The sequence below is a fragment of the Lolium perenne genome, chromosome 6, assembly GCF_019359855.2.
Source record: "Lolium perenne isolate Kyuss_39 chromosome 6, Kyuss_2.0, whole genome shotgun sequence".
NCBI lineage: Eukaryota > Viridiplantae > Streptophyta > Magnoliopsida > Poales > Poaceae > Lolium > Lolium perenne.
The window spans coordinates 192,926,384-192,951,671 of record NC_067249.2 but is presented as its reverse complement, the minus strand read 5'-3'; the positions used below and the strand labels follow the sequence as shown (position 1 = coordinate 192,951,671).

The window sequence follows — 25,288 nt, the reverse complement described above, 5'->3', positions numbered from 1 at the left end:
GAAGTCGACCTATATATGAAAATGAGATGAGTATGACTATATCAATCTTGATAACGAAATATTGACGATAATAAATAAAGTTGTGAATGTTATTGCTTACGTTGAATTTATTATTGTTCTGCTTCTCTGTGGTTAACATGCGAATGGACTCGCAAACGTAGTATCCACATAGATTCGTCCCTTGTGGCTGCTGGGCGCACGGTACAGGAGTAAATGTTAGCTTCTCTGCCCAGGTACCCTTAGTATGGTTCCTGAAAGCTCTCCAATCAAGCCCTGCCAGGCAAAATAATGATTAAATGAGTGGATAATTAATTGATATGTCACGAAAGATATAGCGCGGCGATGAAGGAAATTACACTTGGAGCAACTTCTGCAAGTCGCAGAACCCGTCCACGCCTCTACTCAATGGGTCCCTTACTTCAACTATTCCCCTCTCAACTTGAATGTCTAGTAGAATCCAGTGGAAGCTCGTAGTTGTAAGAAAAATTGAATGTGCATAAAAGATCATTAAGACTCTCACTCGTAGTTGTAAGGAAACAGTATTGAATCACAGAAATGTTGCTCCCCCAAAAACCTTAGTAGGTTTCCCCCCGTTTCTTCGCGTTTATGCTTTACCGTTTCAACATGTAATTTATCTGGGTCAACAAACCCAATATTGATAATATTATTACTTTTGCATTCACTGATCTTCAGTCTGCATAAGAGAACACATAAGATATAATGAGTATATGCAATGAAAACGAACATGAACTGAATGAAAATGAACTTATATGTAGTTAACAACTTACAAGCAATAGCAGCTCATGAGAGATTTGTCGAGGGCTTCTAAATTGAATAACTGCCAGAGTTCATTCATCTCAATATGGATCTCCTCCTTTCGGTAGTAATATTCAAATGGGATCTTCGCCACGATGAAAGTTATATTCTCCTTGCAGCATCAAGGTACCACTGATGCAAATTTCGCATATGCATTGGCAGTTTAAGCAGCCGCTCTCTGCTGACCAAGTCGGCCCCGTAGACAAATTGAGGAGCTACTTCAGCAATGGGCAACATCTGCGGCACCCAGCAATTCCTCCACGGTACAGTCCATCGAAGCCGCTAGCATCGCAGCTTCTTCCATATTGAAACCTTCACCATGTTCCCGGTACAGCTTGGGAACATCAAACACTTTGAGTGCTGGGATCAATTGTTTGGGCTGTGCTCCGAGTTGGGAAACTTCCTTTCTTTTTTTGCTTTTTGTCGTTTGCTTGGTCTTGAGATACTTCCTTCCGGCCTAGCTCGGTTATGAACATTAGTTAACAGTATAACTCAACCACCTACAGCCCTCCACAGCGATTTTGAGCTCTCCACCGTCCGATTGTGTAGTTCGACGGTCCTGATTTTCTCATCTCGCCGAAGGACGCTGAAACTGCCTCGGATCGTCGATTTGCGTCAAATGGGCCGCCTAAACGTTTTAGGGCTGCTACTCCGCAGGCCGAGCTGGACGTGCTCTCGTTGATTGGGCCGACCAACAGTGGAACCCATTCCATAGGCCCAACAAGTATGTACAGGAGAACCGTCCCGTGCAATCCATGCATCCGCTTCTCTCCTGTCCTCCATGCCCCCCACCCGCCGCCACGACCACGCCGTTCTACACTTCTACGCAATCCCCTCCTGATCTCAGCCTGGGTGTGCGGCGAATGAGCGGAAGGAAGATGTGAAGGGGAATATTGGAAGTAGTATGCGGGAGAAAATTTTCCCTAGTGCATGGCCGCATGCTAATTCGAGCAGCGGCGACCACTGCTGAAGAGTCAGCTTCCCAATGCCAGCTATGTTTTTCCCCCTACCGTTACCGCGCACCCCTCGATCCGATTCATATGGATGGCCAGAGCCGCCAGGAGATGTCGTCGCCGTTCAATGAGTCAGAGAGCTGCACATTCTCAACCTTCTGTCGCTGAGTACGAATCCTCTCCTCCCCCATTTGTGTTTATGCTTCTTCTTTTGGTTGTTGGGAATCCAATCGTACATCATTTCGGATCAACGGGAACACCATGCCTCTGTCTCCGACGAATTTAATGCTCAGCACCACAGTCGCAGCTGCGGGAGGACGCTCTGGCACGAGCACTCTTGGTTCCACATGGTAGGAACCCATAACGAACGAGAATATTTGTGTGTAGGATAGTGTTTGCTCTAGCTATGTTAATTAAACCATTAGCTTCGGCTGAGACATGTACCGATGCCAAGGTCTACCGAATTCTTCAACAAAACCTCGAGTTAGCTAGCCCAGTTATTAGAACGTGATTGTTTGGTTTTGATATAACACGCTGTTTTGCTATACAATTTATATTTTCCTGTGTGAGGTGGTGTAAGTGAGTTTGCCCAACGAGTTTTTTAGTGCTAAAGATTCCTTCTCAGGGCTAAATTTGGATGCTAATGATGCTTTGCCGCCCATGAATAATTTAGCAGTTCAACGTGCGGCTTCAGTTATGGAGCGCAAGTGTGTGATGCATTTCTGCAGATGTGAGGCACCAAAACAAGAACCTGCACCTACAAAGGTAGATGACAATCTGATTAATTAAATCAGTTTTAGCAACCTAATTTTCCTATGCAGCAAAATATCAGTGTCATCTTTGACCAATGACTACAGATGAAACCCAAAGCAAAATAAATCTTCTAGAAACCATGATTAATCCAAATCATGCAAGAAGAGGGCTTCAGTTACTTCCAGCAGCAATTCAAGGTTTGGTCGTATTCAATTTTGTACATTGTTAAGAGAAATGTTTAATGTGTTGTCACACTCACACCTCTCTCTATCGATCTTCAAAGAATCCTTCCAAGTTATGTGTTTAACTTTGTTCTGCAAAATCTGTAGAATATTTTGGTCATTACCTTTTTTCACATATGTAATAGAAATATTACATATGTAACTTAGTCGACAAGATATTAGCATACTTTTGTCATTATGTTACTGCCACAACTTTTACCATTTGTATTAGGAATATTACATGTGTGCATTAGACACACACTTTTGACTTATATCTGATATTCTCATCTTTGTACTGTTGTTGTTCTAGCTCATTTTGAAATCTTGGCCTGAAGTGAAATGATAGCATACCTTTTATATGAAGTCACCGGGAAGGTAGCCTTAGAAACAACACAGTCGTTCTCCCTTTTCGATTTATTTATTAAAACATGAGGTACATTAAATATTTCTTTCCTATTAATTTAGCCTCCTGTTTAAAATTCTGTCTTTATTCCTGTTAAACACATATAATGAACATTAGTCCACATTGGAGGTTACACACTTTAACCAGATTCCTCTTATTCTCATGGATAGTGGAGTAATTATCCAATGAGAAAGTATGTTCAATGTTCATTGTCTTTTACTATCTGAGCCCATTTTGTCATGGAATTGGTGGCATATACGGTATTTGCTCAAATACTCTAAATCGATATGTTCCTTAAGTTGATTCATTTTCATTGTATTGATGCAGTTTGCTATGCTCTTAATTGCGAGCACCTTTTTGTGGCTTTGGTTTTCTAATATTTTTGTGTTCTCTAAGTTTTACGAGTTGTGGCCGAAGAAGAGTCTAGGGACGGTAGTCTTTGAGAAGGACATACTCCCTGGTGGAAAATAACATTGGCAGAAAGGTTTAATATTTATCAGTATATTAACAAGTTGTTTGCGTTCGTGTACATTGTCAGCAATTTTTAAGAACCAAAGTTGTTTGTTTAACAAAGGCTGCAAAAATTTTCCTTTCCATGAAAATTTACATGTACACAAAGGAACATATATGTACATGTGAATACTTTTTTCAATAGTTTCCAACAGTTGTAACTTGTAACATCATTTTTTCACTTACAATCTCATGCTCCGTTGTGCAATTCTGAATTATGGTATCTAATGGACACTTTTATTATTCTTTGCAGCCTTCCAGTATTCTGTTTCGGAAATAAGCTTGCAAAGATGAGTGCAGACTTTTGGACCTCGGGCAATATGTAACCCATTTTTATGAAAAATTCGATACGGTATTTCAAAGTTCCAAAATATCTGAAAAATTGTACATCTGGGTAATGATTTATTCTGCAATTGTGCAGAAAATCAGTGTGAAACAGCTTGTATTCTGGGTTGTGCAAAATGACAGAATTGTTGATCTAAGATAGTGAACAGTACAACTTCTCAAATCTCCAAAGTTTGCCAGGTTTTGTAACTTTTGTGTAGCCTAGAATATTAGTTAGGTATTTCACCTTCAGATTTTGCAGACTCATAGAATACACAATTTACTGTACCTAAGATTTTTCAGTTTTTTTTTTAACTTTAAATGCCATTTTCGAATCTTGAAAAAATAACAGGATCCATGTAGCTATCTCCATTTTTGGTTTCCGTTGCAAAGATAGCTTATAATTAAATGGCATTATGTACAACTCTAATATTCATTTCAATTTGGTTAGATTTGTCTATGTGGCATAGTAGTATCAACATTAAATTTCCCATGAACTGTAATTCGGACAACCTGAGATGAAGTTTAACCAGTGGGCTCACATGATTAATTTTGATCGCATTTTTTTCTAGCTTACTCCTATATGTTCGTTGGTTACATGTAACCAGATAATTTGTGTAATTATATATATTTCTTCTGTACGAACATGCATTTGTAGGATCTTTTTTATTGTGACTAGAACTAAGGTCCAACAAATCTGATGGTTCCCTGCCTTAGTCTCCTTACCTGCTACGTATAATTTTGATTGTAGCTACAATACCTTCATATTTAAGGCCCAACAAAATATACAGATTGACCCTACCCCACTATTGTTGCTTGGTGATGCTAGTGTGTCAAATTGGGAACTTCTAAATGGATGCGGGCCTTGTACTTAATGGTAGCAACTAGAGTATGTTAGCACTAATTATGTGGTAGCTTGACAAAAATGAGCTTCAAGTAGTACTGATGAGTGTCTTGGATGGTATAGCAATCTTATAAACATGCATCCTTTTGACCTATCATCAATTAGCACTGCTTTTTTTATTCGTTGGCTACGACCTGTTTGTGCTCATGTATAGCCATTTGAGTAAAAAAAAAATGTGTAAAGTAAGATAATATTTCCAATTTTAAGGTAAGACTGGAAAATATCATCAAGCAACGCGGAAACATACCTGATGAGTCTCTTTGTACTATTTAGTCACATTTCACACCTCATTTGGAATTACCGATGCGTGGTATAATCGCCTCCAACAAGAATGTTTTTAGGAAAAGTTCTCCATGTTTCTATATACTTCACTACCTGGTATGTGGTGTATATTTCAATTTGAGCCATTCAATCTTTTAACCAGAGTTTATATACGTTGAGGAACTAGAAACTTAAGTTCTAGGTTTTGTGTCTCGCTATATTAACGTAATTTTCTATCATTCTATTTTCAAATTGGACGGGCGCGGCAAACGCGCGCTATCATGGTCTAGTATTTCTTTAAGACTCCCATGAACCTCGCGAAGGGGACATATTGTGTAGAAATACATGACCGAGAATTCTAATCTCTTCAACTAGGTGAACGAGGAGGTGCGTCATAATATTGAAGAAGGATGGTGGGAACAACAACTCGAAGCTGATTAGACATTCGACCACATCTTCCTGTAATCTTGACAAAGTTTCTGGATCCATTACCTTCTGAGAAATTGCGTTGAGGAATGCACATATCTTCACAATGGCTAGTCGAACATTTTCTGGTACAAGTCCCCTCAATGCAACCGGAAGCAATTGTGTCATAAGCACGTGGCAGTCATGGGACTTCAGGTTCTGAAATTTTTTCTCCTTCATATTTACTATTCCCTTTATATTCGACGAGAAACCAGACGGAACCTTGATACTGAATAGGGCTTCAAAAAAGATCTCCTTCTCTTGTTTGGTAAGAGCGTAGCTGGCAGGCCCTACAAACTGCCCTGGATGATTGCCGTTTCGTCCTTTATGACGTTCATGGTCCTCCCGTGCTTCTGGTGTATCTTTTGTCTTCCCGTACATGCCCAGAAAACCTAGAATATTCACACAAAGATTCTTGGTCAGGTGCATCACGTCGCTTGCAAAGCGGACTTCCAGGACTTTCCAATATTCTAGCTCCCAAAAAACAGATTTCTTCTTCCACATGGGCGCGTGTCCGTCAGCGTCTTTCGGAACAGGTCGACTGCCTGGACCCTTTCCAAAGATAACATTTAAATCCTTGACCATGTCAAATATATCAGCACCACTACGGGGGACAGGCTTCGGACGGCGGTCTGCCTCGCCATCGAAATGCTTGCCTTTTTTCCTTAAGGGATGCTTGCGCGGAAGGAAACGACGATTGAACGGGTACACAACTTTTCTGTTTTTTCCCAAATATTTACTTTCAGTCTCAGTATGTGCATGCATTGTATCATTTGTTCGTCTGTCCTGAAATGTTACTAAGAGCAGGCCAATCATTGATGGTTACGAATAGCAACGCTCGTAGGTCAAATTCTTGCTCGGTGTGCTCATCCCACACACGTACACCTGGTTTGGCCCACAACTCCAAAAGTTCATCCATTAATGGCCTTAGGTACGCATCAATGTCGTTGCCCGGTTGCTTTGGGCCTTGGATAAGCACTGGCATCATAATGAATTTCCGCTTCATGCACAACCAAGGAGGAAGGTTGTAAATACATAGATTCACGAGCCAGGTGCTGTGACTGCAGCTCTGCTCCCCAAAAGGATTCATGCCATCTGTACTTAGACCAAAGTATAAGTTCCTTGCCTCACCTGCAAAATCCGGGAACTCTCTCCCGATGTTTCTCCACTACCGACCATCAGCAGGGTGCCTCAACATCGCGTCTTTCTTACGTTCTTCCATGTGCCATCGCAACAACTTGGCATGATCTTTGTTTCTGAACAAACGTTTCAACCGTGGTATTATGGGAGCATACCACATCACCTTCGCAGGAACCCTCTTCCTGGGTGGCTCGCCCTCAACATCATCTGGGTCATCTTTTCTGATCTTATACCGCAATGCACCGCATAACGGGCATTTATTCAAATTCTCGTACTTCTCACCGCGGTAGAGGATACAGTCATTAATGCATGCATGTATCTTCTGCACATCTAATCCTAGAGGGCAGACAAGCTTCTTTGCTTCATATGTACTGACGGGCAATTCGTTATTTCTTGGAAACAACTTCTTTAATATTATCATCAATTTTTCAAATCCCGAGTCAGTCACACCGACCTTTGCCTTCCATTTCAGCAATTTCAATATGCTACCCAGCTTTCTCTGCCCATCTTCACAACCTGGGTATAACAATTTGTGGTGGTCCTCTAACATCTTGTCGAACTGCAACCTCTCCTTATCCGTGCCACAGTCTCTTCTTCAATCAGAAATGGCCCGACGAAGATCATCAACAGGATCATCTGCTGCCTGTTCTTCACCTCCTTCTTCATTGTCTTCCATTGCGGTATCATCGCATTCAGAGAACATAGATCGGTACTGTCATCATTATCTTCTTCTTCTTCGCCGTCTTCCATCATAACCCCTTCTTCTCCGTGCTTGGTCCAAACATTATAGCTGGACATGAATCCAAACCGAAGCAGGTGGCTCTTAATGTCTCTTGAGCAAGAGTAATCCTTCTCGTTCTTACATTTCAGACATGGACAGCACATAAAACCTTGCTTCGACTTGTTGGCCTCGGCCACAAGCAGGAAAGAATTCACGCCCTCTCTGAAAGCGGGAGCACATCGGTTACCGTACATCCATGGATGACTCATCTGCATCATAAGTACAATTATGTATCAGATGCAATCACCTTGCTAAAATTAGTTTTGTACGGACTATGTATATACGAGAAAATAGTTGCTAACCTTTTAGGATCAAAAAGAGGAGAAATTTTATCAAATAAAATCAAGTGGCATCCCTCACAAGCATTCCATCAAACACCTCTTGTGCACATGAAGAAAAAATGAGGTAGCATACACCTCCACCTTTGACCACCAAGGAAAAAAATGTAGGGAGGTGGGGGGGGGGGGGGGGGGGGGCTGGCTGCGTGTATATATAGGCATGGCCCTTTTGTCGCGGGCCGTATTACGACCCGCGACAAAAGGGGTGCCGGCAGGAGGCGCCAGAGCTCAGACCCCGGCCCGCGACAAAAGGCCCGGCTCGCTCCAAATGGTTTTGGGGCAACGTGGCCACGCCATTTGTCGCGGATGCAGTCGCGCCCGCGACAAAAGGCTCTCATGAAAGCCCTGTTTTCCACTAGTGATATGCATGTACAAGCTCACCCACTGATCTATGTTAGCTTCAGCTATTGTTCTCTGCTTACCGTCGCAGCGCTACAAGGAAATTTCAACCTCTTGTTTCATAGTATATCATCAAATCAATTCATACGTATGATTTAAACAAAATTCAGTAACTGTGAAGAGCAAACGCATGTTCGGAAAATATACATAGAGATTCAACAAATTCCCTTCAGAAACAGCAGGACCAACTCTGTCTCGCATATTTATATGCAGACAGCGTCTCAGGTTTTCTTCTCAGCAACGACGAGCTGCAAACCGTATATTCAGTACTTAACAGAGAATCACGCGGAAATACAAGGAACAAGTTACAAGTGCAGCTAGTACAAGGGTAGATGCCAGGGAGCATTAGAAGAAAAAAAAAACTTGCAAACCCTGTTCTGAGCCTTGAACAGAAGTTCCACTGACCACCAATAAGCAAATGTAATTAAGGGTGTCAGGTGGGATCCCACTTTTGTCCCACTTGTAGTACTAGTAAAGGTGCACGTGCCACGCACGTAATACAATCTACAATAAAAAGATTTCATTATGAATCTTATTTTTTAGCGGATTTTTTTAAAGAGCAAATTTTGAATGTGACTCATGCCCAACCATGTAAGGACGGTATGCAACACACAATACACATAGCTAATTGGCCATGAGTCTTCCGATCGAGAGCTTGCTGAGCCCGGGCAGTGGTAGCTCTCAATGACACGGGTAAGTAAAAAAGAAAAGTTCTATGGACTATGTTTAGTCCCAGGAGCTATCCTAATGAAAATCAACAAAAATTCTGTAACTCAAAACTGTATTGAAAGTGAGCTCAAACCCTGGGACAGAGAAAATTTGAGTTGTTTGACTTGGCCAATTCCCAAATTCCTCAATATTTCAACGTGCACATATCTCCAAATGCTAGAGGAAGTGCAGGAAACAAGAAACATGTCATGCCAAATCATAACTTAGGAGGAGGGCTCCGAGTAAACTCGTCTTCATAATACATAACCTGAAACATATTGACAAAACTAAGTCAGTGACACTATTTATCTATCATCTTAGTAAACCATGGTTGTGAATTCAAAGCAGATTGGAAAATTGAAATAGCTTATATGATATAGCCTTCTTACATATATAGGGCATTACATGTTAAGTAAAGGTGCACGTGCCACGCACGTATTACAATCTACAATAAAAAGATTTCATTATGAATCTTATTTTTTAGCGGATTTTTTTAAAGAGCAATTTTGAATGTGGCTCATGCCCAACCATGTAAGGACGGTATGCAACACACAATACACATAGCTAATTAGCCATGAGTCTTCCGATCGAGAGCTTGCTGAGCCTGGCAGCGGTAGCTCTCAATGACACGGGTAAGTAAAAAAAAGTTGTATGGACTATGTTTAGTCCCAGGAGCTATCCCTAATGAAAATCAACAAAAAATCTGAAACTCAAAACTGTATTGAAAGTGAGCTCAAACACTGGGACAGAGAAAATTTGAAATGTAGATTATTAACAATTAGCAGGAATAAAATCTTAAATCTTAAATGGGAAATTTTGAAGTTACATATATTTAGATAATTAGGATATCCATTCTGCTACAAGCATGAAAAGCAAAACTTATATCTAAGAACATAGAAAGTATATATCAGCAGTATACATGTGTTACAGAAGATCATTTATGGTTGCATAGATATAGAGCATATACCCGCTGGTTAAAATGGCTACGGAAGGAACTCATTACTTTATGACATAATCATACAAAAAAATGGCTGGACCTGGATATCACCCTAGCATAGGCAGTATCAGATTAACTTTTTCAGAACAGCTCATCCCCCCCCCCCCCCCCCCTCCCTCTCTCACCCTGCTACAGTAGCTGAGCGGCTTCTCCACTGCATCTGGCCGGGCCAATGCCCTCTCCGGCAGCGTTGCCGCCGGAGAGTGGCTGAGGCGCCGCGCCAGTCCTCTTAGTGTGTATAGTTGTAGGTTTGGCGTTGTGCCAGTGTCTGGAGACGTGCACGGATCTCTTTTGACCAGATCTTGTGCAACTGGTGGTGGTTCTTCTCCGGCGAGCTCCGATGGGCGGAGCTGCTGGTTTCCACCGTTGGCGCATCTATCTCCGTCAATAAGGTCAAGGGTGGCCATCCAGCAATCTCCGCTGTTGTCTTCCTGTCTCTCTTCCTTCTGGTCGGCTGTGGAGGCGAGGAGAGGGAGAGAAGCAGGGACAACTCCGCTCGATCTGCTGGCTGGTGGGGGTCCTCCGCTGCTCTGACGCATCTGCGCGGCACAGATCAGTTGCCATCAGAGCGCCCCGGCAAGCTTCCATGGAAGAAGGAGCCGGAGCATCCTCTTCTGGTGAGCCCCTGTCTCATAAAGCGCAACCATCTTCTCCGTTGTGGTGCTGCTCCTCCCCTCCTCTCGGCCGGCCTTGGTGGCGAGGGAGAGGTTGTGGGTGAGAGCATCGTCGTCAGCGTCTGCAGATGGTGGTCCGGTGGATCTTTGGAATCTGTGATCCATGCAACAGCTTCCAAGCGGCGGCGCCTTTTCGCCGTGGCTATCTCCGGTCACAAGGGTGGCCCTGCTGCGCTCGGCCATCGCGGCACGAGCTTCTTCTTCCTCCTTCGGGTGAGGATCTTCATCGACCTCGGTGTGGCGTCCATCGCTGCAGCTTCCCCAAGTGGTTTCGTCCCCGGTGGAAGCAGCGGCGGCCACGCCGGAGAGTCAACCATCATCGGCATCGACCAAGGACTCGATCGCGTTTTCGAGTTTTCAACTGGGGTGTTTGTTGTAAAACTGAGGGACTCTGTTGTAATTTCCTTTTTCTTATCTGTCCTTCCTGAAGTTGTAAGACCCCTGCCGATATAATACAGATTCCAGGACCCTCTGGCCCTTTATGTTCAAAGAAAAAAGATTAACTTTTTCAGTGCATCAGAAGCCTACGGTCTCTATTTGATGTACACACAAAAAAACAATGTTAAGTATGCACCTCCGCCTTCTTATGATTTGAGTAGCCCTCGTACTTGTACATTAAGAACAGAGTATAGAAGGTAGCCAATTTATTAACTACTTTCTGGCAACTGTGAATTGTTTTCCTAAATACACAAATCAGCCATACTTTGGAGAATCAGAGCTGGCATTATAATAGTGAAAGCATCAAAGAGAGGAGACAAAGATGTACCTATGACAGTGGCAAGGTGGCGAGGTAGTTGGAGCTCCTCGAAATACACAGACCTATGTTTGCATTTTATTGTCATTTACATCTCATTGATGGAACAACGTAGCAAAAAGAAAAACAGCAAGACTCTCGAGAAAGAAGGAAACCAAGAATTCTGATAGGTTGTAAGAAACCTTACAAGTCATCAAGACATGTGGACAACTCCTATGTCATAACCTGGTCACAGCTGCTGAAGCTGCTGCATAACACAAACATACACAAATCAGAAAAGGAGAAAGAGTAGTATAAAAAGGATATGGAAAATATATATGCAGAAAGAACATTAACTAATATTAATAAATAACCAGAATGAAGGAAGAAGAAACCTATTTTATCTGTACACAATGTGCTTACTTTTCCCCATGGGATCTATGTCTTTATTTGCCTTGGCCAAAATCCGAGTGGTCTACCTTGACACGCCCCTTGACAATGTAACCTAAAGTTGGCCATGTGAGAATACAGGTTCAGGGAGGTAAATACCAACTGTTGAAATGGTTTGCCCCTAGGTTTTGCTGATGGTCATAGTATGGAAAGAATATTTTAAATTGAGCAGTGATGCATAAAAATTTGTGGGATGATTTTTGTACCTAGTACAGCTGGTGTTCACACTTGATCAATAATACAGGAATGTCCGGACCCCATCTGCAACATACCTACATTGTCGAGAGAAACAGTTGATGATACCACAAGTGTCTTCATATGAATGGTAGACAGAATCCATTTTCATCTTACCAGGTGACACCCTTCGTGAGGATGGTCCAGATTCCACCTTGTTCTCATCGATCAAACAGGCACAATACCCTTGGCCACTCGATTGAGGTTTAGTTAAATTTTCAGAGACAATTGCAGCATTCTTTTGCCGTCAAGCCATAAGCTGCTTCTCTAGGTACTCGGCCTTTTTTCTCAGCGGACAGCCGGGCATACCAACCTCGACAACTTGTTGGTTTATTTCTACTCCTGGTATTTGCAGCCACACTTGTGGCTGAGTTCGTGAGGTTTTTAAATTAGTGAACCCCACAGATTGTGACGAAGAACTATCCATATTCGATTAAGTATATGTATAAGAAAATTTGTAAGATGAAATTGTGTGAAACAAAAGCATGACCGCCTATACATAGTGGAGAAGGTCCATGGAAAATTGTATTTATGAAAACCTCACAAATTGCAATAAACTACATTCTGAATAATATTCATGTAATATCTGAACAGAAAAGCATGACTGTAAAACTGGACTTTACAAATGATTTTTAACTAAAACATGTATCTCCATTCTAGAATCATAGTGAGTTGCTCTGGATTTTTTGGGTGAATCTATGGAGATTTTATAAGAACTATCCCTGGTATACTGTCTCAAGTAATTGGTGATATGTCATGCATGTGAGAAATATGCCCCAAATTAAAAAGTGCGTGCACACACACATTTAAGATATATCCATGATATATTGTCTGCACTAATTGATGATATGTCAGACCCTGAGAAAATCCCCAAATTCCATAGCGAGTACACACACATTGAAGATATTTGCAATTTAGTTTAGTTTAGGATTAGGAAAGCCTAGATGCCCACTCTGCGACCAGGCTGAGGAGACCATGACGCACCTTCTCACAGGGTGCTCTTTTTCCAAGACGATCTGGTTCGAGGTCCTCTCGTGGATTCGATCCACCTCGGGACCTCCTTCGGAGGGCGACTTTGCGGAGTGGTGGTCGCAGGCAGTGCGTACTACCCCTCGCCTGCTGCGCAAAGGTACCTCGTCGATCATCATGCTCACGGCGTGGTGGATCTGGAAGCATCGGAACGTTGTGATCTTCGACAATGCACAGCCCTCGGTGCCATCCTTATTCGACGACATCAGGACTGAAGCGCGGCAATGGGCGGACGCAGGAGCCCGGGGTGTTCGCCTTCTTCTCCCCTAGAATAGGGTCTCTTTTTCTTGGGTTGAGTTGTAGTGCGGAGTGTTGGCCCCCCACGGGGGGCATGTACATATAAACCTTCTTTCTATCAATGCATCGAAACGCAAGTCTTTTGCGTTTTCGCGAAAAAGGATTAGGAAAGCAACAATTGAGTTGATTGTACCCAAGCGGAGAAGCACTGAGCTAAGAGTCTCTCTGCTGGCGGTCGGAGACTTGTTCACCTGCGGATCGATGACATGCAGGGGCGCGCGAAGGCGGGGCGAGGTCGACGGCGTGCAGGGGGGTAGTCGACGGCGTCCTCGATGAGCCGTAGGCGCGCGGATGGGCGGGGCTGCCGGTGCCGTGTTGGAAGTAATCCATGGCGTCGTCGATGAGGTCGTATGCGCGCGAATCGGCCGGGCTGCCGGTGACGATGGGGCGGACGGGCGACGGTTGCGCGTGAACGGTGATGGTTAGGCGCGAAGCAGAGTGGTGGGGCCGATGGGCGCGGGCGTGTGCGAAGACGATGGGCGCGGGCGTGTGGCGACGCCGATGGGCGGCCGGAGGCTGAAGCTGAGGGCTGGGGCACAGGCAAGCCACCTAACGTCAGGGAAAAGGGCGGCGGCGTGCTCGCGCGGGCACAGCAGCGTGGGCGGCGCATGTCTGCGGTTGAGAAACAAAAAAGGGAGAAGTTATGCTATGGATGCTTTTCCAGGGGACTGGATTAGCACGATCCGTCCATGGTCCGTCTGGCGGACAATTTCATGTGAACCATTTGATCAGATTGTTGACGGCCACGATGTATTGGATCACCACCCTCTCTCACTTTTAATAGTGTAGTATCAGATAATTTGACTTTTTTAGTACAAATTTTAACATCAAAATTTGAACTACATAGTATAAAATGACATCCCATGGGATCCCACACCTTGACACGCTAAATGTAATGTAATGTAAAACCTGTTTGTTTCTTCTCCCTACATGACATTACAAAATTAACAAGGCACCAGATTGCACTGCTAATATGTAGTACAACAAGGCATAGTACTATGTTGACAGTCCAACGCAGGAGCTAAATTCAGAACCTGAGAAAAAAAATGGGACGCCATTTACTACTGCCATGAATTAAGCACCACATTGCAATGCTAAGTAAAACAAGACAAGTGGACACGTAGAAAACAATTAGTTGCAGCATTGCCGAGATGCAAAGCACATCCTGAGTACTAGTACTCTGCATAGATGATGGGACAAATTGTGTTTTACAGAAATGCGCACAAATCCAACAAGGCACAGATTAAAATGCAAGTGCTGGTAGTAGTACCAAACGAGTTAAGCATAGACGCCCAGGATCATTACACAAATACGAGAAATATTCACACGCGCACCATGTTCTGAGCCCAGGCAGCATACAACAGTTCCACAGACCACCAGGTCCACCACCAGTGAGCAAATATTAAACCTCTTTCTTACCAACAGCAGATTCAAAAATTAACAAAGCCCAATGAAAGTAACGAGGCAAGGCGATCCAAATGCAGGAGCTATATGCAGAGGTTGTCACTGCCAGATGTAATACAAAATGTTTCATGCCAAGGCCTAACCAAACCAACAAACCAACACACTAGACAGGCAACATGAAGAGTTACTTAGCAAAAGGGCAGTTCAGAACAAGATTGGTCGGCGCCTTATACCAGTTGTTGCATGGCCAGTTGAGATTTGAGAATCCCTGTGCCTTATAGTGTTTGTTGCCAGACTAGTTCAGAATCCCTGCACTTGATTGTGTAACTGCAGAGAAGCTGGATGATTGTGGATGGACGGGCAGTAACGAGGACAAATTTCTTGTCTTGCTTCATGAATTCGGCGACTTCAGAGAGCCTCTCTACTTTCTTGTCTTTAATATTGTACTTGCAGATGTGAGCCGACGAACCCAAGTCTTGAGTGTAGTAGATGCAGTTTGCCTCCATGCCTGGGAACTTATCAGCATCGACAGCTAGGCACCCGTGGTGACCAATGAAGATGGCAAATCTGCCGATGCTCTCCACAGGCTCGATCTTACCAATCCCGTTGTTCATCTTAAACACAAAGGGGGTTCTTCCTTGTATTTCGATGTGCAGAAAAAGTTGTGCATCCAAACCCACTACAAAAAAACGGAACCGGATATTGTTTGCAGCTTCTTCAGAAAGGTTGGAGAAAACCTTGAGCGGATCACCATGAGGAGAACTCACATAATCGTACAACTCACCAAACGCAGCAACCAATGCCGGCCCAGAGATGCGTTGTGGGTAGGCACCACCTAGGATAGCATCCCGGAAAATATTGTAAACTTTTTTCCCACAGTCTGTAGAGACGAAACCTTGATTTCCCGGAAGGGCCATGTAAATCTTGCATGTTGAGTCACCGAGAAAATGGAGGTAGAGCGCGCCTTTGTCACAGATGACCTCGGCAACCCCCACCTCGGGGGGCATGGGCGCCACGAAACGGGTCAAGTCACCGGTGAGAGGGTTGAAAACACGAGCGGCATGAGGAGGGCTCCTGTCCGCCAAGACGAAGAAGCCGCTGGGAGTGGTGGCCACAACGTAGTATTCGCGGAGCAGTGGAAGCTTTTTGTGGAGGAAGCGGCCGGTGTCGGTGTTCAACAGAAGCAGCTTGCCTTCGGTCTGGAAGACCTCGTCGAGGACGATCCACCGGCGCGGCTGGAAGCGGGGGTCGGAGGCGTTATCCTTGGGTTCATCGGTGGCGGAGCGCCAGCAGGTGCAGACGGCGCGGAGGCACATGTAGTGGTCGAGGTCGTTAGAGGCCAGGAAGGAGTCGGCGATGCGGCGGACGAGGTCGCCTGGGAGCGAGGACCATTTGGACCAGTGTACAGTCCCCACAGGCGCGGCCGCCATTGCCCCAACCTCCGGTTCTTGCGACAACGTCAACACGGCTCTCTTCTTGTTGAAACCCTCCTCCATGCTTTGGTTCTCCCTGTAAATGATACAGCTTTGTAAGTGACAAGCATAATGGAAACTGCAAGAGCGAACAGCCACTATACCGCTATTGAAAACCTAAAGTTCCAAAATACGACTCGAAAACCAAGCTTGCCAAAATATCATTGCAAGCTAGTTTTTTATGCCAAAATAGCACTAGACACAAGCTGAGAGTAAGAGCATCCCCACTCGTTTGGGCTCCCCACGCCCAAATCCGGACGAAACTACCTCCGGATTGGACGAAATTAAGGCGTGGGGAGTACCGTATTTCCAGTCGTCCACCCGGAGTTCGGCGGATAGAGTTTAAATTCAAACAAACCGCCGTCCCGCGCTACAAGTACGGCCAGTTGATCGGCAAAAGGAGCAAAAGGATCAGCCACAGATCGGCGATCGGAGGGAAATTACACGGAAACAGGCTCGTCGGCAGTCCCGGCCGGCACGGCTTCGTCCGACGGACCAGTTTCCTCACACGTCGTGGCCGAAGCGGCTGCGGCGGCGGATGATGAACCAGCGGCAGTGGACGTCGAAGCAGCCGCAGTCGACGAGGTAGATGGTGAGGCAGACGAGGTAGGAGCCGGCGGAGACGACGAAGGACTGGCCGGAGTGGCTCGGAGGATGTCGTTGCGGTGGCCCTGGTACCAATTCCTCGTCTCCTCGTCCATCGGTTCCATGTCGCCGCCGCCCATGAGGAACGCCAAGTCCGTGTTCCTCTTCTTCGCCGCCGCCGTCGTCTTCGACAGGCGATCCGGACGCCTTGGTTGGCGAGCATCTCCCGCCACCTGCCGTCGAACTTGTCGTTCCTCCCGTCGGCGTGCGTCCTCAAGTCGGCCCGCACTTGTCGATCGACGCCGCATCCCGTCGGCGGGATTGCCCGTCTTTTTGAGCTCTTTGAGCTTCTTCGGCTGAGTTCGGGGCGCCCTTCCGTCGCGCTTGCCGCCGGAGCGTCGGGGTTGTACTTGCTCGGTCTTGCTCTTCGAGAGGGTCGTGCGGACTTCCTTCCACTTCTCGCAGCTTCTCGAGGCGGGCGAGACGTTGAGGAACTTAAACCGCAGCCGGTGTCGTCCGTGTACATGTCCAAAGCTCGGCGCAGCTGGGAAAAAGAACACGGCGATACGGGTCGGCTAACGACGATGTACCTCGGTGATGCGGTGGTCGACGAAGCATACCTTTTGCTCCCAGTCGTGGCCGCTGATCGGCCGTTTCTCGCACTCCTCCCGTATGCCGTGCCATTTGCCGCACGCCGTCTCGCATGAGCCCCCAATGGGTGGCCATTGCCTTGTCTCCCGAACACGTTCATGTTCGTCTTCTTGAAGTAGGGATCGACGAGTTTGCGCTCCTCGTACGCTCGCTTCACTCGAAGCCAATATGTGTCGAACGACCGATTGGCCCCGATTATGCCGTTCGTGGACACGGTCATCCAAGCTTCGGCGAGGCACTCCTCTTCCTTCGGCGTCCATTTGATACGCGGTTCGGCGGGCGGCGAGTCCTTCTTCCTCTTCTTCTTCCCCTTCGACAAAGTTGGCGGCGGATTGAGTTGGCTCTTCTTCTTCCTCGCCTTCTTCTTCGACGGCTTGGCTTCCGTCGGCAACATCCTCCCGATGCTCGTTGCGCGCCGCCACGGTGCCGTCGCCCTCGTCTCCTCTTGCGTGAAGAACCCGGGCACGCAGCGGCGGCGGTCATGAAGAACCCCGGGCTCGCAGCGGCGGCGGTGGTGCGGAGGTGATCATCTCGTGGATCTCCTCTTCGTTCGGCGCCGCCATCGCACCGAACGTGAGCGGCCCTCGTCGCAGGGCCGGCGAGGTGCCCTCGAACAGGCCGCCGCCGCCGACGTCAACCTCGGGCGGCGACGGTGTGGGCTTGGACGGTTGGACGTAGGCGCCCTCTTGGAACACGGCAGTCGGCGACGGCGAGTACAGCGAAGGCGAGAAGGAAGACGGGGAACTTGTTGTACCTTGCGTCGGCCATTGGCCGGGGAACATGCCGCCGCTATAGGCCATGCTGATCAGCCTCGCTTGTTCCTCCTGGGCCGCCTCCGCCGACCTCTTGGCGGCGGCTCTTTTCACCCTCTCCGCCCTGGCGCTTGTTTCCACGTCGCGCCGTTGCTCGTCCGCCGCCCACTCGGCGTTCGACATGCCCGGCGGCTTCGTCTTCTTCGCCCGCATCTTCCTCGCCGGCGCCTTCGGCGGCATTGTGGTGGACGAGAAGACGAGGAGGAGAGTGGTGGTGGACGAGAAGACGCCGCCAGGAACTGGAGCTGGAAGACGAGGAGATTGGGGGATTTCGGCGGGAGCGAATGGGGATATGCAAGCAAATTGGAGGGAATGGGGATATGCAAGCAAATTGGAGGGAAAATCGACAGGATTTGGTTTTCCAGTCGCCGACTACGCGGGTCCACACGCCGTTTCGCGCCAAAATCTTTCGTCCGGAGTCCCCGAGCGCGCCCCGGGGGGCCGGGGGTGGCGTGGGCTCGCCGGATGGATTAAGGGCCAAATCCGGACGAAAACGAGGAACCGGGGGCGCGACTGGGCCGAATTTCGCCGTCCGGATGGAAAAAACGTCGCTCGGGGGCCTCGTCGGGGGGACGAGTGGAGATGCTCTAACTCCTACATACAAAGACAATTGTGCTCTTATCTCTTCACACACAACTCTCTCGCATCCTCTCATTTCAGCATCAATTAAATACATTTCAGCAACTTCTTAACAGCAGCAGTTCATCTTAAACATGATTACAGTATCACTTTGACAGCATTTCAGCAAGACAGCATTTCAGCACCACGCTTACAGCATTTCAGCAGCATTTTTTTACAGCATTTCATTAACACACAAACACGGAAAATTTCTAAATTTTGCGACTCGTCACGAACTATACTAAATAAGGGACAGAGATTTGGTGCTCCTGAGCACCAGTGCTCCTGCTATTTTAGAAAAAATAAAAATCACATTTATGTGTTTCAAAAAAAATTAGAAAAAAAATCATGGTGTAGCCAATGAATTATCCCATAAACGTGCAAAATTTCAATTTCAAATACAAAAAAATTCTGGGCTACACAAAAATAACAAACGTGTGGATCTGGGTATGCATATTTCAAATCTCCAAATTTCAACAGATTTTGTCTTTTTTATGTAGTCTACAATATAAAGAATTTCATATTAAAATTTTACACGCTTGTAGGTTACGTCATTTGTTATGTGTAGATTTATTTTCAGATTTTTTTGAAACAAATATGTATGATTTTCGAATTTTTTTAAACAGCAGGAGCACTGGAGCCCATGAGCCAAATACACTTTTCGCTAAATAAGGGAATAAAAGGAGGAAACTCACTTTGCACTGTGGATGACCGGGACAGCAGCGCAGAGTACACCGTCGCGAATGCCGACCAGCGACCGGGCAGAGCGCAGCCAACGTCGTGGAGGTCGTCCGCCCTGCAGCTGTGGGGAGCGACCAGGGAGGACGGACGCGTCGGGGAGAGCCGCGAGCAGGAATCCGGCGCAGTGGCACTGTCGTGGCGGGGGGCGGGCAGGGAGTGAGGGCGGACGCGGCAGCCCGGTCAGGGATTAGGCGACGGAGAACGCGGGGATGCAAGAGGGAGAACTAGAGAGAGGGAGAGGGAGGAGCGGCAAGGAGGGGCGAGCGCCGGCAGCGCGGGCTCGCTGTTGTACGGCGCGCCGCCATGGCCAGGTCCAGAAGCGAAAGGGAGAAGATGGTGTTGGGCTGTTTGGGCCAGGAAAAGTTCAGAACGGGGGCAACGTGCCAACGTTGCGGAAAGTCCTTTTGTTCCCGAGCTTCCCTCGAAAAAAAAATGCTCGCGAGCTCCACTGTTCTCTATTGTAATTAAAAAAAAGCGAAAAATATGTTTACAAGTTTCAAAGAATCGTGAAGAAAAATCCTGAAAGTAGCTAATAATGTATCCACAAACATGCAAAATCTTAATTCAAAATGATTTGTACTCTAAGCTACACAAAAATGAGTCTAGATGTTTTTTTTGGAGATTTGAAACCACTGTACTCATATCCACATTTTTGTTATTTTTATGTAGCCTAAAATACACATTATTTATAATTTATATTTTGCAATTCCGTGGAATACTTTATTTGCTACATCCTTCAATAGGATTTTCCAATAGAGGCCCTGTTTGATTACCAATGCTTTCATAGTAGCTGCATCAAGAGCAAAATCAATATGTTCATTAGAAGCTGCAAGAAAATTTCCTTTATCGTCCCATATCACAAAAAGGTGGAAATTAATTGGGGGAAAATAAGCTAATGATCTAATCAGAAGATGATCAAGATATTGAAGGATGGAGTATTTACGGCGATTGTTGCGGTACCAATTGTTGAAGATTTTTGTATTTAAGCCACTTTCTTCACAAAAGTAGATTTTAATCACTGTTCTAGAGAAGGCAAACTCTGTTGCTCATTTATTAGCCAAGGCGTGTAATACCGAACCAAATGCTTGGTTTGAGGATCCACCCAGTTTTATGTCATTGTCAATTGTTGATCTAAGTGCTATTTTCATTAATAAAAGACCGCAGTAGAGTCCTACTGCTTACTCTAAAAAATGTAATCTCATGAGAGTTCACTTGATGTCATTTCACGAGAGACATTTGGTCTGGGGTTTGTTATATCGCACCTTTTTTATGGGGGCTTGTTGTATCACACATGAAAATTACATCTCATCTCTCAAGAAACATCCAGACAGACACATGTTGTATTAGACATGAAAATCACATGTACATTGTCGACTACATTAGTTTAATTAATGATGCTGCATAATTTATAGGTTCCCTTTTTTTACTTTCTACAATCAAATCAAGTTGTTCGAACAGTATAGTTTCATAATGTACACATTACCATAAGCTTTATATCATCTCAAGGAAAATAATAATAATAATAATAATAATAATAATAAATACATATCACCTTGCAGAAAATCATTTGAAAATTGCGGTCCCGGAAAAACTGGTAGTAGTAGGCTTGTGGATTGATATACGCATCTTTTGATCCTTCCATCTTACATTTTCCAAACCATTCCATCATTTAATACATCAGATGAATCTACATATATTGTATTTAAGACTTGTAAAGAAAGAGAAAACTTTAAATAGTTTAGCGCTAAATATGGATTTGTTTCTGATCGTGGAATGTTGTTGTTATACAGTTAAGATCTCTCAGATCACCCCACTTTCAATCTTTTATACTACCTCATAAAGAGATGTTTAGAATTTTTAAAATTTGAATTTACGTACACTATAGATACATTTAAATTTAGACAAATGTAAGAAATCTATTTATGAACAGAGAAATTATATATTTATTTATAGAAAGAGATTTTGGAGAGTTAGGTTGGCTTTTTTTTTTTTTTTGAGATAAGCAGCCGCCACTTTATTAACTCATAATATTTTTAGGGATACAAAACTCATCTGGGGACTCTAACAACCAGATGTGGCGACCATGCTCGCGATAAACAGACGAGCGTGCAAGCCCGTGTGCCTCCGTGTTTGAAGACCTCCGCTCGTGGACGAAAAGAACCGAAGCGAAGTCACCAGCTCTCCTCCTGATCTCCTGGAGGATGACACTATATTTGCCTAAATAGCTGCCCTCCATGCTCTTGATGACCTCCAAGCAATCACAGGCTACCTTGACCCTTGTTAGCTGCAAGTCAGCAGCCAAAGCCAACGCCTCCCTACAGGCCAGCGCTTCAAGGACTACAGGATCAACTACACCTTGCATAACCACTGCCGAGGCTCCTTGATAAACCCCATCCTCGCTCCTGCACACCGCAGCCATTGCCCCTACTTCTCCTTGTTTCCGCACTGCTGCGTCGACATTTATCTTCGCATATCCCTGCGGTGGTGCCACCCACCTAGCTGGTTCTGCGCTCTGTACTGGAACAGATTTCTTTGTCGATCGTGTGACAGTCATCTCGAGATCTCTCATCATAGACTCGACAAACATATGAGTTGATAGTGGACTCTGGAATACATTTTCATGGATAGCCTTCCGTCTTGCAAACCAGATGGCCCAGAGTGTCAGGAAACATCTCGTCAGCTCTTCATGGTTCAGGGAGCGAATCATAGTAAAAATCCACTGCTTCGCTTCCGGTTCAGACGTCAATTCCATGTGCTCCGTGACCGTGCCCGGCGCTAGCGCCCACACACTGCGACTCATGTTGCACTCCAGGAGAGAATGGCGCCACAAGTCTGCCGCCCCACACAGCGAGCATGAATTGTCTGTTGCCATATTGCGGTGGAAACGGACATCGCCCGTCGGAATTGAGTGTTTAGCCAACCTCCAGAGGAACACTCTAACCTTGGCCGGTACCTGGACCTTCCACAGCGAGGTCCAGTCCTTTCCTTCTCGTTGATGATCAGAGCATGCTGCCTTACCCTCAAGCCAGGCTGTACGCCTCCTCTTTGTGCTCACCAACATACGGTATGCAGACCGAACAGAGAATATGAAAGTGCATGGAGCCCCCATGTGTGGTTTTGGTAATTAATGACAATCCATATGGACTAATGTTTTCATTGAGTTATATTTGTAGGAGTTATCCATAGGCAATTCTTGAACCATATGTTGGCTTCAAGGTTGCAATAAGAAGAAATTGATGAAGGATATCAAGTGTCAAGTATGTCTTGAAGATGAAGATGAAGTGAGCCATCAAGTTACTTCAAGACATCAACATGATGAAGAATGAAGAAATGAAGTGCAAGTTAAAGATGAGCCAACTCGAAGAGATCATAAGCTTGAAGCTTGCCATGGAGAAATGAAGTGCTAGTTCAAGATGAGCCATCTCGAAGAGATCCTTTGCTTGAGTCTTGCCATCCATATGGTGATCATGGATATGTGAAGATGCGCCGAAGAAGAAGCTCTCCCATGGTGGATTATGGGGGAGCAATCCACATGGTGGTCATGGTTATGTGAAGATGCGCCGAAGAAGAAGCTCTCCCATGGTGGTTTATGGGGGAGCAATCTACAAGACTTCGTCAAGCAAGCACAAGCAAGAAAGGCGTTCCATCTTATTGCGGTCAAGATCGTCATCATCGAGCTCAAGTGGAATGTGCAAGTATAAGGTTTGCTCTTGATAGGGTTTCTCTCTCACCGGTCTCATAGTGTAGTTGGAGACCGGTTTATAGTTTAGTTGCCGTACTATCAAGAGGGCTCTCGAGTGAGTAACTCGATCGTATCCTTCGGAGAGCTCAAACCTTTGCATCCTTGCATCATCTTTCGTGGTTGTTATTTGTATCTTATCCATATGGTGTTTTAGAGCTTGTGCTTATTCTCATGACAAGTTCTAGTTCATCGAAAACGGATTCCGCATGAATCACTTGTTGCGTTTTCGATATTGGAGTTTTTCTCGGTTTCTCGTCTTGAGAGGTTTCACTCTAAAATACATAGAAAAACCTACCCCACTTGTTCTTAAGCTTTTCACTCTTTGTGGGGTAGCTCTTGTCATCTTCTTTACAACAAAATTGGTTTCACCCAAATCCGAGTTTCCCAACTCAAGTTGTTGCATTTTCGAGATTGGAGGTTTTACAGGTATGTATTTTTTAGATAGGTCAAACCTTTCATCATTTGTTTCTATCCTAACTTACTGGACTATGATGGTTCCCTGCATGATCTTGTAGAGCTTGTTACTAGCTTCGAAACGAGTCCAAGATCATAAAAATCGGAGTCCGGATGCAAAAGTTATTCAAGTTTCCGTGAAGCAGTTTTTTGGCCGGAAGTTGGCCGGAAGTTCCGGTGGCCGGAACTTCCGCCCTACTTCCGCCGAACTTCCGGAAATGATGAATCTGCACGTAGAAAACATACCGGGAGCATTCCGGGGGCGCCCTACTTCACCCGGAAGTTGGCCGAAACTTCCGGGGGGCGGAAGTTCCGCCCCAAATGACCGGAAGTTCCGGTTTTGACGAGTTTTGTGCATAACGGGCAGATTTCTCTTGCCCTATTTAAGGGGGTCTTCTTCCCCAAAGTTTCCCATCCGTTTGAGCTCGTTTTTGCCTCCATTGTTGACCTTCTTTGAGCTTGCTATCTCCCTCTCCCTCCCATGAATCTTGCATCTATTTGAGAGAAAGATAGAGGAGATCTAGATCTACATCTTCACCAATCAAATCCCTCTCTTTGTGAGGGGAATCCACTAGATCTAGATCTTGGAGAAATTTGGTGTTCCTCCTCCCATTTGTTCTTCCTCTCTTATTCCCCCAATAGCTTTTGTAGCTTTGTTGGAATTTGAGAGAGAAGTACTTGAGCATCTTTGTGGTGTTCTTGCGGCCATTGCATTTGGTGCATCGGTTTGAGTTCTCCACGGTGATTCGTGGAAGTGAAAGCAAGAAAGTTGTTACTCTTGGGTTCTTGGAACCCTAGACGGATTCTAGGCCTTTGTGGCATCTTTGTGGTGTTCTTGGGGACTCCAATTAAGTTGTGGAGAATCTTCAAGGGCAAGGCCTTTGTGGCATCTTAGTGGTGTTCTTGGGGACTCCAATTAAGTTGTGGAGATTCTTCAAGGGCAAGGCCTTTGTGGCAATTTGTTGGGAGCCTCCAATTAAGTTGTGGAGATAGCCCCAAGCTTTGTGCGGGTTCGGTAACCTCCCTAAGGTTACATAGTGGATCGAGGACATCCCTCTTGGTGGGAATTCTCGAGGAGAATACGGTGGCCCTCGTGCATTTGGAGTGACTTGTCCTCCACACCGCTCCAACGGAGAGTAGCACTCGCAAGAGTGTGAACTTCGGGCTACATCGTCGTCTCCCGCGTGCCTCGGTTATCTCTATACCCGAGCTCTTTACTTATGCACTTTACCTTGTGATAGCCATCGTGCTTGAAGTTATATATATCTTGGTATCACATACTTGCTTGTATTGCTTAGCATAAGTTGTTGGTGCACATAGGTGAACCATAGTATATAGGCTTTGGGCTTGACAAAGTAAACGCTAGTTTTATTCCGCATTTGTTAAGCCCATCTCTTAAAAGTTTTAAATCGCCTATTCA

General features: G+C 45.5%; 1 protein-coding gene and 2 long non-coding RNA genes across 5 annotated transcripts; 1 reads left to right on the top strand and 2 right to left on the bottom strand.

Moving 5' to 3' along the window:
• Positions 1 to 1,576: 1,576 nt before the first annotated feature.
• Positions 1,577 to 4,164, top strand: LOC127306578 (uncharacterized). Its single transcript, XR_007854722.1, has 2 exons — positions 1,577 to 3,630; positions 3,910 to 4,164. It is a non-coding gene; the product is annotated as an uncharacterized lncRNA (long non-coding RNA).
• A 4,922-nt stretch (positions 4,165 to 9,086) lies between these two features.
• Positions 9,087 to 14,001, bottom strand: LOC139832874 (uncharacterized). Of its 2 annotated transcripts, none has more exons than XR_011747522.1 (6): positions 12,182 to 14,001; positions 12,037 to 12,102; positions 11,804 to 11,885; positions 11,589 to 11,648; positions 11,414 to 11,466; positions 9,087 to 9,244 (listed from the first exon to the last, which is right to left on the bottom strand). It is a non-coding gene; the product is annotated as an uncharacterized lncRNA (long non-coding RNA). The 2 variants fall into 2 exon arrangements; XR_011747523.1 differs by having other exon boundaries at positions 11,589 to 11,645.
• A 789-nt stretch (positions 14,002 to 14,790) lies between these two features.
• On the bottom strand, positions 14,791 to 20,036 carry LOC127306580 (uncharacterized). 2 transcript variants are annotated; one of them, XM_051337236.2, is made up of 3 exons: positions 19,628 to 20,036; positions 15,579 to 16,303; positions 14,791 to 15,473 (listed from the first exon to the last, which is right to left on the bottom strand). In XM_051337236.2, the coding sequence occupies exons 2-3, from the start codon at positions 16,288 to 16,290 to the stop codon at positions 15,070 to 15,072; spliced, it is 1,116 nt and encodes a 371-aa protein (XP_051193196.1). In that variant the 5' UTR covers positions 16,291 to 16,303; positions 19,628 to 20,036; the 3' UTR covers positions 14,791 to 15,069. The 2 variants fall into 2 exon arrangements, with proteins under 2 accessions (XP_051193196.1, XP_051193195.1); XM_051337235.2 differs by having other exon boundaries at positions 14,791 to 16,303.
• Positions 20,037 to 25,288: the final 5,252 nt, after the last annotated feature.

Coding starts and splice junctions, on each gene's coding strand:
- LOC127306580 (XM_051337235.2), bottom strand. CDS start 16,290: ATGGAGGAGGGTTTCAACAAGAAGAGAGCCGTGTTGACGTTGTCGCAA.